Below are 15,528 nucleotides of genomic sequence, written 5' to 3'. Positions count from 1 at the left end.
TACAAGTCAATACCGTACGGTCCATCGTCAGGTGTATAAAGAAGTAATAGATTAATTAATTAAAAAAAATATTTTTAGTCTTTTTTATGTTAATCTTTTTTAATCTTTTTAGCTCTTAAATACCTACATTTTCCGAGAAAATGCCGTAGTTTTCTCATCAACCGAGAAACAAAAGAAACAATAAAGAAAAATAATTGTAATAAAAATAATAAAGCAAATATTATAAAATAAAAAACAGAGTTCCATTATTTCTTAGGTTTTTTTGCGTTGGATTCATTTAAGTTTGATGGAAGATGAAACATTAACATCATCATAACACACAACCATAATTTATTTCCTTAGATTAGATCTCTTTCTTCCTTAACTTAAACCTCAGATTCTCTTTTTTTTTTCTATTTGTAATAATTATTAATTACATGAATCTTTCTCTTCTATGTTTGTCTCTCTCACTCCAAATTTGTTAATTATAAATTGTGGGTTTTGTCTGTTGAGCTCAAAACTGAAAACCCAGTTGCTGGTTTTGATTATTTTTCTGTTGGGTGTTTTTTAATTCAAGTTTTTTGGTTAAAGATCTCATCTTTCTTTTACCATAAAATGTGGTTCAAGAACAGCAAAAATATCTTCAAAGTAACCCTCAAATCTTTGGATCTAACCACATTCTCTCTAGATCCATCTTCAAAACTTGAAAAGGGTTCATGTTAATTGACCTAATTCTACCATTTTAATGGCTATGATGCTGTTGTAATTTTAGTTTAACCCTCTTTACATTGGGGTTTCTTTGTTTTGGAAATAAAGCAGGAGAAGAGAAGTTTGAATCTTTAACCATGTTGAAGCAATTCTTGAGTAAACTCCCTAGAAAATCATCAAAGCCTGACTCAACTGAGCCAACTCGGATTGAGGCTCCTTGTATTCAGAGATCCACAAGCTTATTCCCTGCCTCTGGAGCTAAGTGTAATGGTCCGAAGCGGACCTCATCGGCTGTGTTTCCGGCCAGTGTGGTGGCTGGGATTGAGCCTTTGGTTCCATTCAAGGATGTTCCAAGTGCAGAAAGAATGAACCTTTTTGTAAGCAAAGTAAGTTTGTGTTGTGTGACGTTTGATTTCACTGACCCAACTAAGAACACACTTGAAAAAGATGTAAAGAAACAAACTTTGCTTGAGCTTTTAGATTTTGTAGCTTCTGGGTCTGTGAAATTCAGTGAGCCTGCAATCTTAGCAATGTGTAGAATGTGTGCTGTTAATTTATTTAGAATCTTTCCGCCGAATTATAGGACTAATTCTAATAGTTTGAGTGAGAATGAGGATAATGATGAGCCAATGTTTGATCCTGCTTGGCCACATTTGCAAATTGTGTACGATTTGTTGCTTAGATTTATTACTTCTTCCTGCTTAGATGCTAAAGTAGCCAAGAAGTACATAGACCATTCATTTATTTTGAGATTGCTCGACTTGTTTGAATCCGAGGATCCAAGAGAAAGGGACTGTTTGAAGACAATATTGCATAGAGTTTATGGGAAATTTATGGTGCATAGGCCTTTTATTCGAAAGGCGATAAGCAATATATCTTACAGGTTTGTTTTTGAGATCGAGAAGCATAATGGTATTGCGGAATTGTTGGAGATTTTTGGGAGTATTATTAGTGGCTTTGCGTTGCCATTGAAAGAGGAGCATAAGATTTTCTTATGGAGGGTTTTGATACCACTCCATAAGCCAAAATCTGTGGGAATTTATTTTCAACAGTTGTCGTATTGTGTGACACAGTTTATTGAGAAGGAGCCAAAGTTGGCTACGATTGTGATAAAGGGATTGCTCAAATACTGGCCGATAACTAATAGCCAGAAGGAGGTAATGTTTCTTGGTGAATTGGAAGAGATTTTGGAAGCTATTAACATGGTGGAATTTCAGAAAATTATGGTTCCGTTGTTCTGGCGGATTGGGTGCTGCATTAACAGTTTCCACTTTCAGGTACTCAGAATATGCTATGTTTTGTTCCTTTGCTTGGTTCTTGTTATTTTATCCTTCCTCGTTTGCTAGGAACTATGTTGTACTGAAAATTGTCAAGTACTATGTTTCCGATGAAACTCTGTTTATGTTTATAGCCTATTCCTGTAAAAAAATATCATTCCACCGTTTCATGTTTCAAATTATGTTTTTGTGTAACATAGGCTCGCGACCTCTCCTTTTGCATATTTCAAATTCTTCTTTCTGGTGTGAGGGCACTTCTATGAGGTAGTGGAACTATACTAGTAGAAGTAGGAGCACAGATTAATCTTAAAATACTTTTTTTTTCTATGTTGCACGGGGAGCTCATTTTTCATTTCTGTAGACAAATTTGAAACTTTTTTTTTTATAACAAATTCTTTTATATAATTCGCTGTTTTCCGTATCAGTCAACTCCTGTTTTGTGCAACACGTCTTTTTTTATCTTTCATCCTTCGGTAAAAGCCCTATTTGTCTTCCGTCCATAATGTAGTGTTAGAAATTCCTGAGAGTGTTCTTACATCAATCAAACTCAAGCTGAATCATTTTTAACATTCAAATGCAAATGTCACAACGGTGCTTTAATGAAATCTCTATGATATGGGATTGTTCTGAGTTTGGCATTAAAACTGCTGTGCTCTTTCTCTTGCTGTCTGTTTAAGTAGAAGCACTTTCAAAACATGACATCTGAGCTTGCTTTAACACTTTTTGGTGTTATGGAGTAGCAGCAATGCTTCTTATTTTTTTTAATCTACGGCACTACACTTACTCGGAAACTTCAGTTAGCATTCCTTTCGATTCTTTTGACTAGTTATATCCCTTTCTGCTTGGAATGCCTTTCGATTCCTCCTGTTATTCTTTGAATGTAGCTACAAGTTAGGCGTTGTTTCAAATTTCTATTTAGCTTGTGAACTATGAGTTTTATTTGTACATAAATAAGTTATGAGGCATAAACCTTTACTGCTTGTTTGCGTCAGGTGGCGGAAAGAGCCCTTTTCTTGTGGAACAATGACCAAATTGTCAACTTAATTGCACATAACCGGCATGCGATTATGCCCGTCATATTTCCAGCTTTAGAGAAAAATGCCCATAACCATTGGAATCAAGCAGTGCTCAACTTAACTCTGAATATCAGAAAAATGTTCTCCGAGATGGATGAACCACTATTTGTCTCCTGCCTTGAACAATTCAAGGAAGAACAAGAAAACCTAAGCTCCATGTCCGAAAAGCGAAAGGAAGCATGGCGGCAACTGGAGTACGCTGCCAGTCTCAAACCCGTAACAGGAAATACCGCTGTCTTGGTAACTCCTTTCGCTGCCTCAATTGCATGTTAACCAATGTATTATTAACTGCGGTTTTGGCCGAGTTTTTGTTTCAGCTCCCCTCTCCTTTCATGGAAATTGCTGCTAATTGGGGTTGTAGGATTTTTTTTTTGTGGGGATGGTACTATGGCAGATAGTTATTGTTGTAACTTGTACTGATCATCCTGTTGTATTTTCTGGTGCTACTGTGTGGATGTTAATTTGCTTCCTTCTGTAAGCTTAATTGGAAGTGCCATGCGGTGTACTATTACAATTAATTTCTTTTTGTGGTCAGCTTCTTTGCTAATTATTCCATGTTTTTTCCTCCAACAATTGAGAGAGAAAAAAGACTCCTACTGGCTTGTATGGTTTGCTAGGTAGAATGGATACCGGGATACTTGGACACGCTAAAACGGAGTTATTTTAAGAATTTCCATATAAAAAGTGAAGTTCTGCGCGTGGAACGTCAAGTTTCTGACATGTTTTTAAAACAAGAAACGTTGTTTGAATGAAGAGTAAGGGGGGATTTTGCTTATGTACCGTCACTCTTGCTTTAACAGGAAGGGAAAAAACACAACAATATGAATTGCTTTGAAAGAAACTCATCAATCACTATTAATTAGCAAAAAAATTAATATTTTTCTCACATCCAAAAAATAAAAATTAGATTTCTTAAACAGGATTGAGGGAATAATTATTTTTATCTAATAAATATTTGTAAATATTTTTTCTCCAAAATTAATATTTCCGCCAATTCTAATATTGTCTAATCTAGTGTGTAAGAATGAACCAGATCGTTCAATTAATTTTAAAAAACTGTAAAAATTATATTTATTTATTAGTAAGAGTGTAATTAATTTATTAATTTTTAAAGTTTTTCGCCATACCAGTTCAGTTTTTAAAACACTCCCGATATAAAAAATTTATTCATGTCTTTTGAGGTGTCAACTTCACTTTCTCAACCTAAAGTAACTTTCACTTTAAGGTCTTTCTCTATCTCGCAAAACCTAAAATACACTTTAAGTGGCACAAAACATACTCCACGCCCATATTCTTAGTATATAATTTGCATCATTTTCAAATGAATGAAATGAATTGGCCCATTCTTTCTCCATCAGCCTCTGAATTTGATGTGTACTATGCCAACAACATATTGTCATCATTCATTTGTTTGGCAAGATGGAAGGCTAACATTAAGTAAGGAATCTTTTGAACCCTACACACATGGCCCTAAACATTAATTTTATATAAACACACTTTTTCTATAAAAAAAACCAATCGGTTCATTTTACTCCAATTTGACAAAAGATTAAAAGAATCTAAATTATTGATTGTAGATAAATAAATCCTCAGCTTAACAAAATTGAACCATTTTACCCTCTAATTGAATATCACGCTCCTAGGAGCATGATGATCATTTACAAATAGGGGGGGTAAAACGATACAACTATGATACAATTATGCTAAGTTGTAGGTTTTTTTTGTCCAAACTTATTAAATCTTTTGTGCTAAGTTAGAGGATGAAATGAAGGTCAATTGTACAAAAATACATTCAACTGTTGAACAATTAAAAAGGGAAAGTAATGTACATAGGTGGTAGAACTTCGATAATAAAAATCAAGTAGGCTACTTGACTACTTCCTTTCAATATATATACGTAACAAAAATTAATTTAACATGAATTAAGAAGCATTACGCTAAAAAAAATTAGTTTTTTTTTTCTTTTTTTTTCCTGCATATAATTCACAGTTTACGTACAAGTGATCTCCGAATAGGTACATTTCCCGGTGCCACTTCTAAAAAAATTTAGCTAATGTTATGAACTTTCCATGGATTAGAAAGTTCTGAACATCATTATCTTGCTTAGGGCACATAAGTTACTTGTGTAAGTGTATTACCACTTGCAAACTACTGGTTAACAAGTCTGGAAAACCCAGATTCAGATCAGATGCTACAACAAAGGCAGAGAGAAAGATAGAGAACTGGAAAATCAAAGAAGCTTTTGATTTATAAGGATGATGGCGAGGATCATAATCACCTTCGATTTGACGAAATGAAGTTAAAAGTAGGTAGGCCTGCTGTTGTCATCTTTCAAAAAGTGACAAAACTCGTTGTGTAGAGGTCATATTTGCTACGCTCTTCAACTGTCATGACAATAAGACTATCAGGAAATGAATCATAATGTTATAGTACTAGGTCATTTTGGTTCATATAATTGATAGTAATATGTGGAATAGCTATTCTTTTCTTTAGTCCAAATTTTAGATAAGTAAAAGTAATTCAATGGAGTTATATTCTATAATTTGTACAATACCTATTCTATGCCGCGAACCAAACATGGTCTAAAAGATGTGAAAAATGATGTTTTTGGGTTAAATTCATTTCGGTTTAAAGAATAAGCATGAATATACTGTGAATGTACTATCTAATGGGAACAAAATGATATAAATAAACTATGCGAGATGGTACTGATAGCATTCAGTCAATTGTACCTTTTGCTGTCTGTACTTTTCGCGTATAGCGTTGAGTGGGCAACCATTAGTGTTCAGCTGCAAATCTTCAAGGGCAAGTACGGTAGTTTTCAGTTCCGACGCATTGTAACTTGTATAGTGTTCTAGCGTGGGATTCTGTAAAGAAAATATCAATAGTATTAGTATTCTATTCAGACATTCCACAAGAAAAAAAGTAAAAGATATAGGGAGAATAGATGGACAGACCCAAGGGTGGTCTGACTGATCGAGAGTCCACCGGGCAAGGAACACAGCAGAAGCGGCTATGAGAGAAGGTAGGATCTTTAGGAAGTCATATTCAACAAGAGTCAGTTCTGCCAAATAATTTGCCAAGAACTCCAGTTCAATACAAGGAGCCTGCAAGAGTAGGTAAGCAGTTTAATTTTATGTTTAGTGAATCTTCAGAAAAATGTACATTACAAAACAGATAGTTTCTGTGCGCAATACCTTGTAAGAAGCCTGTGCTGCTTGAATAAACCTCCTGAAAAGCAGGAATCATGTTCAGAAAGACTAGTAGGTCACCTATTTGATGGAATTTTTCCCAAAAATCATAAAGTAATATTTTACTTACCTCAGAAATGTTTTTGTGGTGGGAACAGAAATTTGGAAGTACAATAAATTTAGAACTTGTCTCTCCATTTTTAGTACCTGCCACAACACCGCATTACGAGCATAATATATCAGCATGCAACTAAATCTGTTATTTGGAAATTGATGTAGCATAAATGTCATTTACAAGTGCAACATAATCGCACTTCGATTCAAATAGATTGCCTTGAAAGGTAACTAAATTGGAAAATACTTAATTGTACAAAGCAGTCAAGTGTATGGAATGAGCAAAGAACAAATAAAGCAAACATCAACTATACAACAGCCTATGCATAAAGTTTATTTGTCGAATTATACCTCTCTTCTAGTGTAAGTATTGTCGGTTATGAAGCAAAATTCTTCAACGCGGGGGGCACAAATTTCTTCATATTTTCTGGAACCATATTGAAGAAACAGAAAACCTAATTATTTAGTGAATACAAAATGTGCCAGAAACTGAAAGATCATGTTATTGATACAGATGTATCAACTAGAAGTGCTTCCGACGTATTAACTTTTACATTAATAAATAATGTTTACTGTCCAGAGATGCACAATGAAAAAAAATGCAGAGATGGAGAAGGAGATGTAAACATGTATAATGCATGAAATTTACCATCCCATAGTAGCTAAATGTTATCTCATTAAAGATTATATAGGATAAGGACAAAGTAGATTTTGTATCACGTTATATTACTTCTACCAACTACATTTGAGTTAAACATATTGTAGAAAATCAGTGCACCTCATTCAACTAAAGTCGGAATCACTTATGAAACTTACGACGCAATTAGCATGCATGTAACACCAAGCAGTTGGAGTCTTTGCTTCTCAATGAAATTTTCGGAGAGAAATCTATCAATGAGATTTACTGTGAGGTAAAGTGTATCTGGAACGAGCCTATACTCTTCAGAAACCTGAAAGAGGACAAACATCAGGGTTTTCTCCATTTTTTATCTAGAAATAAACAATAGCTCAAATATTACTTCACAATTAGATGATAAAAAATTGAAGTGTTAGGACTTCATATACAAATTCCAGTCTCAGTTACTGGTGTATACAGTCTCAGGAAGAAACAGCTAAAGCGGTCATCAATTTTAGGAGCTTTGTCGTTTAATAACATGAGTAGAAAATAAATGTTTCATAAATGTATGGCTCAAATGGTATTTAAAGTAGTCTGAAAGGTTCAAGGCTTGCTCTTTTGGGACCCTATTTATCCTCTTTGACTTCATAGAATTAGGCTACTGTTCAATTAGCTTGAGTAGAGAAATGTCCCTTCTAAAAATAGCTAAGTCAACATTACCAGGATTCGTTTTGATAGGATTTATTGAAACAGAAATGGGGAGCTATGGTGCAACATAATCAAGAAAGATAAACAAAGGCTTAACCCCTGAAAAAAAACCCACCTTTCAATCCCCCTTCATTTGCACCCTCACCTTTCAAAATCTCCAATTTTACCCAAATTATCACCTTTCATTTTCAATTGCACCCTAAAAATATTAAATTGGGCATTTGTCACTAAAAAAAAGTTGAAATCGATACTTTATATTTTAATTCATGTTCTAAATAGTCCTTAATGTTTAAATTTCAACCACAAAACCATATTTAATGATATTTTTAATTAATTTCTATTTTATATTAAAAAAATTAACTTTTAAAATTTTAGGAAATATGGTTTTATTGTTAAAATTTAAACATTGAAGACTATTTAGAATATGAATTAAAATATAAATTATCGATTTGAACTTTTTTATAGTGAAAAAGAGCTAATTTAATATTTTTAGGGTGCAATTGAAAATGAAAGGTGAGAATTTGGGTAAAATTGGAGATTTTGAAAGGTGAGGGTGCAAATGAAGGGGGGTTGAAAGGTGGGGGTTTTTTCAGGGGATTGGCCAAAATGAATTGGGAAACTAATAGGTTAATCAAAGCTTCTTTAAGATAGAAGTCACACATTGAAGGAGAAACTCGCAAGTTGTTTTCATGTATATAGTTAAGACAAATATGATATGCTTGTTTACAGTACGTGCCTTAGATGGCTTTATGAATTATATTTCATCTTTAAAGAACACTGACCTCCACAAGCCAATCGATCAAAATGCCTCGCATGCTTGGAGTGATGTCATGCTGCAATTTTTCCATGTAATTAGTTGATGGTCTCTGGTCAAGCTGAGGAAATCGAGATGCCATAAAGTCAGCAAAACATATGTTGGTGATAAACATGAGATTTTTAATTCATGTACTAAGAGTAGATCGCATCTGCAAACTAATATATCATTGTTTTGCCATTTTCCCATTTTTTATGGGATCTAAGAATCCTCTGTGTTTTCACTGAACGCCGAACTAGAGTACAAAGGCGATTAGGTGACATTTAGCATGATTTCTAAAATATTAATGGATATGTTATTTTGGCATGCATATAGTGACTATAGAATTTGCAAAATGATTGAAGCATTTACAAGAGCAACAATCAAAACCAACCTCTTTAACCCGTCTATTGCTATATATCTCAGGGGCATACAAGCCACAGATTTGAGGATCTTTTAAATTTGAATCAATGTCTGCTATAACCTGACCACTCGAGGACTCCAGTTTCTTGCAAAATATGTTTTCTTCTGCATAAAACAGAGTAATAGAAAACCCCCCTTCAGTAATAATTTTTTTAGAAAAAATGCAACTAGCAGATATCATTTAACTTGAAGTGTAAATTTCTTCATATCACTAAATGCTATTCTGCTAGCGCAACCATGTTAACCAACAAAATAATTTTAGCTCCATTGCAAATGCTGATGTTCCTATTATAGGCTAGGGACAAGATGCTTAGTAAAATTATCAATTGCAGTATCATCCATGGTTTGGGAATATATTTATATTTAAATGAATGAGAACCTATACGTTTACTTTGAGGGCTTTGAAGTTCATCAGTAACCCTTGGAGTCAGAAGTGAATCTGCTGCACATCCATTTTTTATGTGATGACATATTCCCTTCTGCCTTGTTGGGGAAGTGATCTCTTGTGATTCCACCATCCTTATCTTTGACAATTCTTCAGCTAACCTTGCTTTTATATCCTCTTCAGCTTCTGAAGTTTCCATAGAGATGTCAACCATCTCCATATTCTTCTTTGCATGACATTTTCTAGCTGGCTTGACATCCTGTAAGCAAGAAATATCAAAAGGCTATAAGTTAAAGACACTTTGCTAGGCATCCAAAATTTGAAAAATTAGTATAAAAACTAGAGCATCCTATACCATATCCTGTACTTTAGTTACATTGGTGCAACTTGCATTTGAACTCTCAGACTTTAAGTTAGTCACATCTTTAAGCACCGCCCTTCGCTTGTGCTGAAGGCCAGAGACTGCAGTGATAAAAGATTTATTATCATCAGATGCTGTTCTTTTGGTATTAGCTCTGAGAGCACGCTTCTGGTCCTCTTTAAGGTAAGGTTTAGGGACAGGAGGAGGTATTCCGCCTGAAGTCCCCAGTGCTTTAGCTCGTGCTCGTGTGATTCGAGCAACGGGCTCTTCAACTTTGGCAGCAACCGTACTTTCTTTATCCATATTTGGTTGCTTGCTTCCTTTCAGGAGGAAGAGCAGTGCATTTTAAATTAAATCGAATGGCTCTTCATTGAACCTGCATTAATAAGCACACGGTTAAACCTCAGATAAAACAAAACCAAGTAACATGATGCAAGATTCCAAGCTGAATAATATTCATGAGGCCTTGTTTGGAATTTAAAAAACAAAATCATTTACAAAAAATCCAATTGAATTTTGAATTTCTGCAAACCGCCTAACTAGGGCTATCATCATGATTGTCATTTCTTTCAAAATCACTTATTTTTTTGTGTGATTTAAGTTGAAATAATTGAACTTCCAGCAATAACAGCCTACCCAAAAAAGGAGAATTGACTAAATGGAGAGAATCCATTGAAATAGAATTCTTGGTTTTGTTTTCCTCAACAGAGTGACAATGTGATTAGTCAACAATTGAAGGATAGGTTGAATCCGTAAACTTCATCACCAATAGGATTGAGATGATGATTTCTACTATTCTCCAATAAAACCAAACACACACACACACATTGTAACAAAATTTAAAGTCTTCTTCTATAACTAAGATCCAGTAGATTTTAAGGCAGCTAACATCCATTTAAAACTAAAAAAAATCAATCTCGTCACAGTTTCAAATCTATCTTCACCTCAAACCTTGTTTAAAAATAAAACTCGACAAGTTCAAAATCAACACAAATTCTTCTCTTCAAAAAGAAAAGAAAACAGCAATGCAGCTTAAAAAACACAAAATCACATAAAAGAGTATCAGCGACAGATCTATACAGAGAAAGAAAAATCTAAAAAAACTCAAAACCTAATCAGAAACGACGGTAATGATCGATTAAACATCAACAAAAACAACAGCATCAGTAAACATTCAAAAAAGAACACAAAAATGAAATGCAAGAGCTGAATTGATTACTGTAATCTCGGGAGCTCCAAAGAGAGAGCGTGAGAGGTAGAGAGAGAGAGTGTGAAGAGAGGTGTGTAGAGAGAGAAAGGGAAGCTTCTCTGGTCTGGTTTGTGTGCTTTGAAAGAGAGTGATATGTGAGTGAGAGCGGTGAGTATAAATGTGTTTGTTTTTTGATATTTTTAAGAGCGGACAAAGGGGAGCGTGAGCGGGACGGAGCCGCAGTTTGAACTTCTCAAATTATTAGTATTATCAATTTTTCATTTTACTCCTCTGTTTTTTCTATTATTAGAGGGAAATATAAAGGGGAAAAAATAATATAAATATATTTTAGAAATTGAATTTTAGTATTTACTCTTCTTCTCTCTGCGGCCAGGCTTCTTATTCTTGTTTTTTTGTTGTCGATAATTACTAGTGTAGTAGATACTTTTATTTAAAATGTTAATTTCGGTTATTATTAATTTAATTTTAAAATATAACTGACAAGTTAGATTTATTTGAAAGTAAATCACTCAATGCTTCAGAAAATTATGGATATATTGTTATTGTAACAAAAAGAATTATCACAATTTGATTTTATCATTTAATTTAACGGTTTTTTTTATCAATATATAACTTTTAAAATTATAAACAAATCCGACATGTAAAATGACATAAAAATATTTTATTAAGTAATACTATTATCTTTTTAATTATTGTCACTCCTTGTTATTTTGACTGATATTTTTTTATATTTTGTTGGATATTTGTTAGATATATACAACAAACTGTCTCTCCATTTCTCAACCCTTTGATGATGGAAATGAAGAGAATTTTGAATTTGTCAACCATTTTGCTGAATCAAGAAAGGAAAATAAAACACCAGTAAAATCTAGTCTGGCCTAGCCCCCAAAATGTTTGCCATCAAGGGTTTCACATTCATTCACCTCAAATATAAAAATTTACCTTCTCAATACCATCTAATACCACATTATTACTTATTGTACATTCATAATTGATTACAAATTTGGCATGCACAATTAAGTAAGGGTGTGCATTAACCATACCGATAAAGTTTGATTCAACTTGACACTATTAATTCTTTTAATTTTTTTAATGTTGATTCAGTTTTATACGTACATTTTTTATTTAAATTTTAATATAAATCAAACTAAAATGACCGAAACGAACGGAAAAATCAATTAAACCGATTCATTCATGTTAAAAAAATTTAGTTCAGTTCGATTTAAAAATATTAAAAATACTTTATTCAATTCAACCAAATGCATTACAGATTTGAGTGATTTATATTGAGATGAAATCTGCAATCCAGTGGGGAAAAGGGATTATTTATGCATGGAAACATCATTGCTTTGTTTAAAAGAATTATAACTAGTCATTGTGAGGGTAAATTGTTAAAAGAGCAATCTATTAATTTAAATTTCAAAATTAAAAAGTCCTGCCTAATAACTTCTCATTCTGGTTGTTATTGACTTTGTATTTTACTTTACAGCTTTGTCCTTTTGGTTACTTTCAATTCACCTCCCAAATGCAATTCAAAATGCATGCACTAAAGTAGATTAATTAGAAGGGTTATGATAAGCTTTTGGTTTAAATGTTATTAATATTAAAATGGAATTAAAAGGTTAATGTACTACTACATTTTTATTATGATAAGAAAAAGCAAGCAATCATGAATAATTGTTGTGTACATCATTGTTTTATTCCACCATTAAAATTTGCTCTAAAATTTCATGAGGAGTTATGTTTCTTGAACAAATTTAATGGGGTATAATTAACTTCATGTTGAACTTTTGGGATAATATGGGAAACTCACAAATCCGCTTCTGGCCCATCATAAAAATCTTAAAAGGTGGACCCACAGTATTTGCAAAAAGTAGGTGTGGTGGGCCCATAACCTTTTCAATTTATGGAGCCTCTAGTTGGCCCAAGAGGAGCCTTTTAGAGGGCCCAATATACTTAATTATATTAGCATTTTAAAGGGAACTAAATTATATTAACATTAAAAACTGCATAAATGGGAGAATCTAGAAAACACTAAATCAAAAAGGACAGAACAATTAATATGAAAATATAATATAAATAAAGGGCTCTATGGTACCATCTAATCAAACAACAATCCATTAGATATGATGAAGAACATTGACTAAAGATGTCAATAATGTCCATAAAAGAAATTGAAGGATTATGTTTGTTGGGAGGAGGTTTTCATTCCATTTAAACCAAACCGAATTAGAATATTGAATCAAACTGAATCTTTAAAAAATTATTAAACCAAAATAGCCGGTTCAGTTAAATTTTGGCTAAATTCAATTTGTACTAAAATTAACTAAATTTTCAAAATCTGAATCAGATCAAAAATCCATTTTTGAAATATCAAATCAAACCGAATCCAATTCATCAGTTCGGTTTAGTTATACGATTTAGGTGAGATTTTGGTAGGAGTATGCGAAAACCGAATCAGACCGTAAAACCAAACCAGATTGTGATTATATAAAAGTTTGTTCTTAGATGTTCAATTTGATTTGGGCATTTTAAAAATTGAGAACCAATAACTGAATAGAAAAATAAAAAAATATCACTGTTTTTAAAAAATTATTATAAATACATACATATATATATATACAGTTCTTTGGTCTAAATATAATTGACACATAAGTTAATAAATTTCATACAAGATACACTGTTAAACATATGTGACAAAGTACTATATACTAAGTTTTAGATAAGAGATACAGATTTAATGTTTTAATCGAACTAAATCAAATCGAACCGAACTGAATAGAACCAACATATACTCAACCCTAATTTTACACAACCTTATTTGTTGAAAAATAGCAAGAGATAGGCAACAATACATCACAAGAGCCAAGAAGATGGTCCCCCTTATCTTGGCTCCTCTCCTATCACATTCTACACCTAATCACTTTTACAAAAAAGAAATGCCACATTTAAAGGATGGAACTGGAAGCAACATTTTTGACAACTTATAGGGAAATGAAGAGAAGTTGTTTTCAAATGGGACCTTAGGGGGGACAGGGGCAGGCTTCACACCTCACCAAAATTATATCTTTATTCTTAATTTTCTCAACCTTTAATAAATAACTTGCTAAGATGGATAGTTGAGGACAGTTAATTTATATTTATTTTTTAAAAGATGAGTGATTCAAATTTTACAGTCAACCCTAATTACAAAATTGACTTTTAGTGAATATTTTTAGAGTTTTCAATCTTTAATTATTAGGCAACTTCATCCATTTAGTTATATAAATTTTATTATTATGTAGCTTATGACCCATTACAACTATAAATATATAAATATATAAATATAATTCAAAAATTATTCTGATTTTTATAGTTATGATCCATATTCATATTTTAACAATTTAATTCTTTTTTCAAATAAGGTTAATTACAACCATTTAGTGTTTTTAGAGTAAATAAAAATATTTCAAATCTTATGCCATTTTTAACATGCATATATTTTGAGTTAAAAGATTAATTAAACATGACCTATATCATGTTTAATCAATCTACGCCATTCATTTTATAACAAAGAGTGTAGGTTGATTGAAAATGATAAGTCATGTTTAATCGACTTTAGAAAATCCTAATCCGAATATTTTTTGTTTAATATTTTACGTCAATTTTAAGATATTTATATTTAATATCTTTAGGGTTGCTATTTACGTATTCTTAAAGTATAAAATTGAATATAAATGGCCTTAATTGTTAGAATTATGAATTATATAATCAAAATATAATTCAAATGAACTGCTATAAGTTTAAAAACTCGGATAAGCTTTGACTCAAAGAAAAAATTTAAGAAAGACCTTTGCATTTTAAAATATCAAACTCTGTCTCAAGGCACATGAGGAATCATCCACCATAAAAAAAATGCTAAAAATGATAATATATAAAAAATAAGTTGCCACCATTTCAAAACATTTTGGAGGTTGGCCTTTTTCTTTAACTTTTCCTATAAGTTAAAGCACCCCAATTCCTGGCAATTCTTATTTTTGTTTTTTCAAGTCCTAATCACTCTCTCATTTTTGAATTCTTTAGATTCCAAAAGCACATGTTAGTTATTTATAGAAGAAAAGTTACCTGTTTTAATCTTTTTTATTTGACTATTCTTAATTACATGCCCTCAACCAAAAGGCAAAAGATAGAGGATTGACACTCAGATACTGGTTCTAAAATTCAAACTTTTTCACATTTTTTTATAACTCTAATCAAAACTTTAATTTCTGTAATTTTATCCCAAATTAAAAAGTTAACGATAGTTTCAATGATTAGCGAATAGCTATAATTTTAACATAATTTCATTCATCGTCCAACTTGACATATATTGTTAGCGTGCTTTCAATTATAAATTATATATATTTATACATACATCTTTTTTAAATTTTACTTTATTTTTTATCATTTTACACACTTAATTTCTGAAAAGTAAATTTTTAATGCATCATATCACATGTCAAGTAAGCAATATTTAAAATTAAACTAGAATTCTTATAAAATTGGAGTAAAATATCGGGATTTAAAATATTAATTAAATTTGAATAGATTTAAACTTTTACATCCATTAGGCCTATTCCATATGAATAGTAGGTAAAAATTTGCTATCAAGTCCCTGACTTGATTTTGAAATAGAATCTAGCAGTTTAGTTTGTTAACTTTTGTGGAT

At 32.1% G+C, this 15,528-nt stretch overlaps 2 protein-coding genes across 4 annotated transcripts; one reads left to right on the top strand and one right to left on the bottom strand.

Moving 5' to 3' along the window:
• Window positions 1-201: 201 nt before the first annotated feature.
• Window positions 202-3,587, top strand: LOC126681149 (serine/threonine protein phosphatase 2A 57 kDa regulatory subunit B' kappa isoform). The gene is made up of 2 exons (XM_050376568.2): window positions 202-1,964; window positions 2,957-3,587. The coding sequence occupies exons 1-2, from the start codon at window positions 825-827 to the stop codon at window positions 3,311-3,313; spliced, it is 1,497 nt and encodes a 498-aa protein (XP_050232525.1). The 5' UTR covers window positions 202-824; the 3' UTR covers window positions 3,314-3,587.
• A 1,301-nt stretch (window positions 3,588-4,888) lies between these two features.
• LOC126681153 (cyclin-A2-1-like) lies at window positions 4,889-11,046 on the bottom strand. Of its 3 annotated transcripts, none has more exons than XM_050376580.2 (12): window positions 10,851-11,046; window positions 9,626-10,007; window positions 9,265-9,529; window positions 8,857-8,990; window positions 8,452-8,544; window positions 7,162-7,295; window positions 6,697-6,772; window positions 6,362-6,438; window positions 6,238-6,271; window positions 5,998-6,147; window positions 5,773-5,907; window positions 4,889-5,424 (listed from the first exon to the last, which is right to left on the bottom strand). In XM_050376580.2, exons 2-12 carry the CDS (start codon window positions 9,932-9,934, stop codon window positions 5,365-5,367), a joined length of 1,467 nt encoding a protein of 488 aa, XP_050232537.1. In that variant the 5' UTR covers window positions 9,935-10,007; window positions 10,851-11,046; the 3' UTR covers window positions 4,889-5,364. The 3 variants fall into 3 exon arrangements, with proteins under 3 accessions (XP_050232537.1, XP_050232547.1, XP_050232555.1); XM_050376590.2 differs by having other exon boundaries at window positions 9,271-9,529; XM_050376598.2 differs by having other exon boundaries at window positions 9,277-9,529.
• Between the last annotated feature and the right edge of the window lie 4,482 nt (window positions 11,047-15,528).

Source organism: Mercurialis annua, linkage group LG1-X (genome assembly GCF_937616625.2).
Source record: "Mercurialis annua linkage group LG1-X, ddMerAnnu1.2, whole genome shotgun sequence".
Classification (NCBI taxonomy): Eukaryota; Viridiplantae; Streptophyta; class Magnoliopsida; order Malpighiales; family Euphorbiaceae; genus Mercurialis; species Mercurialis annua.
Note: the sequence above shows the minus strand (reverse complement) of the source record. Positions and strands in the feature narration are given on the sequence as shown.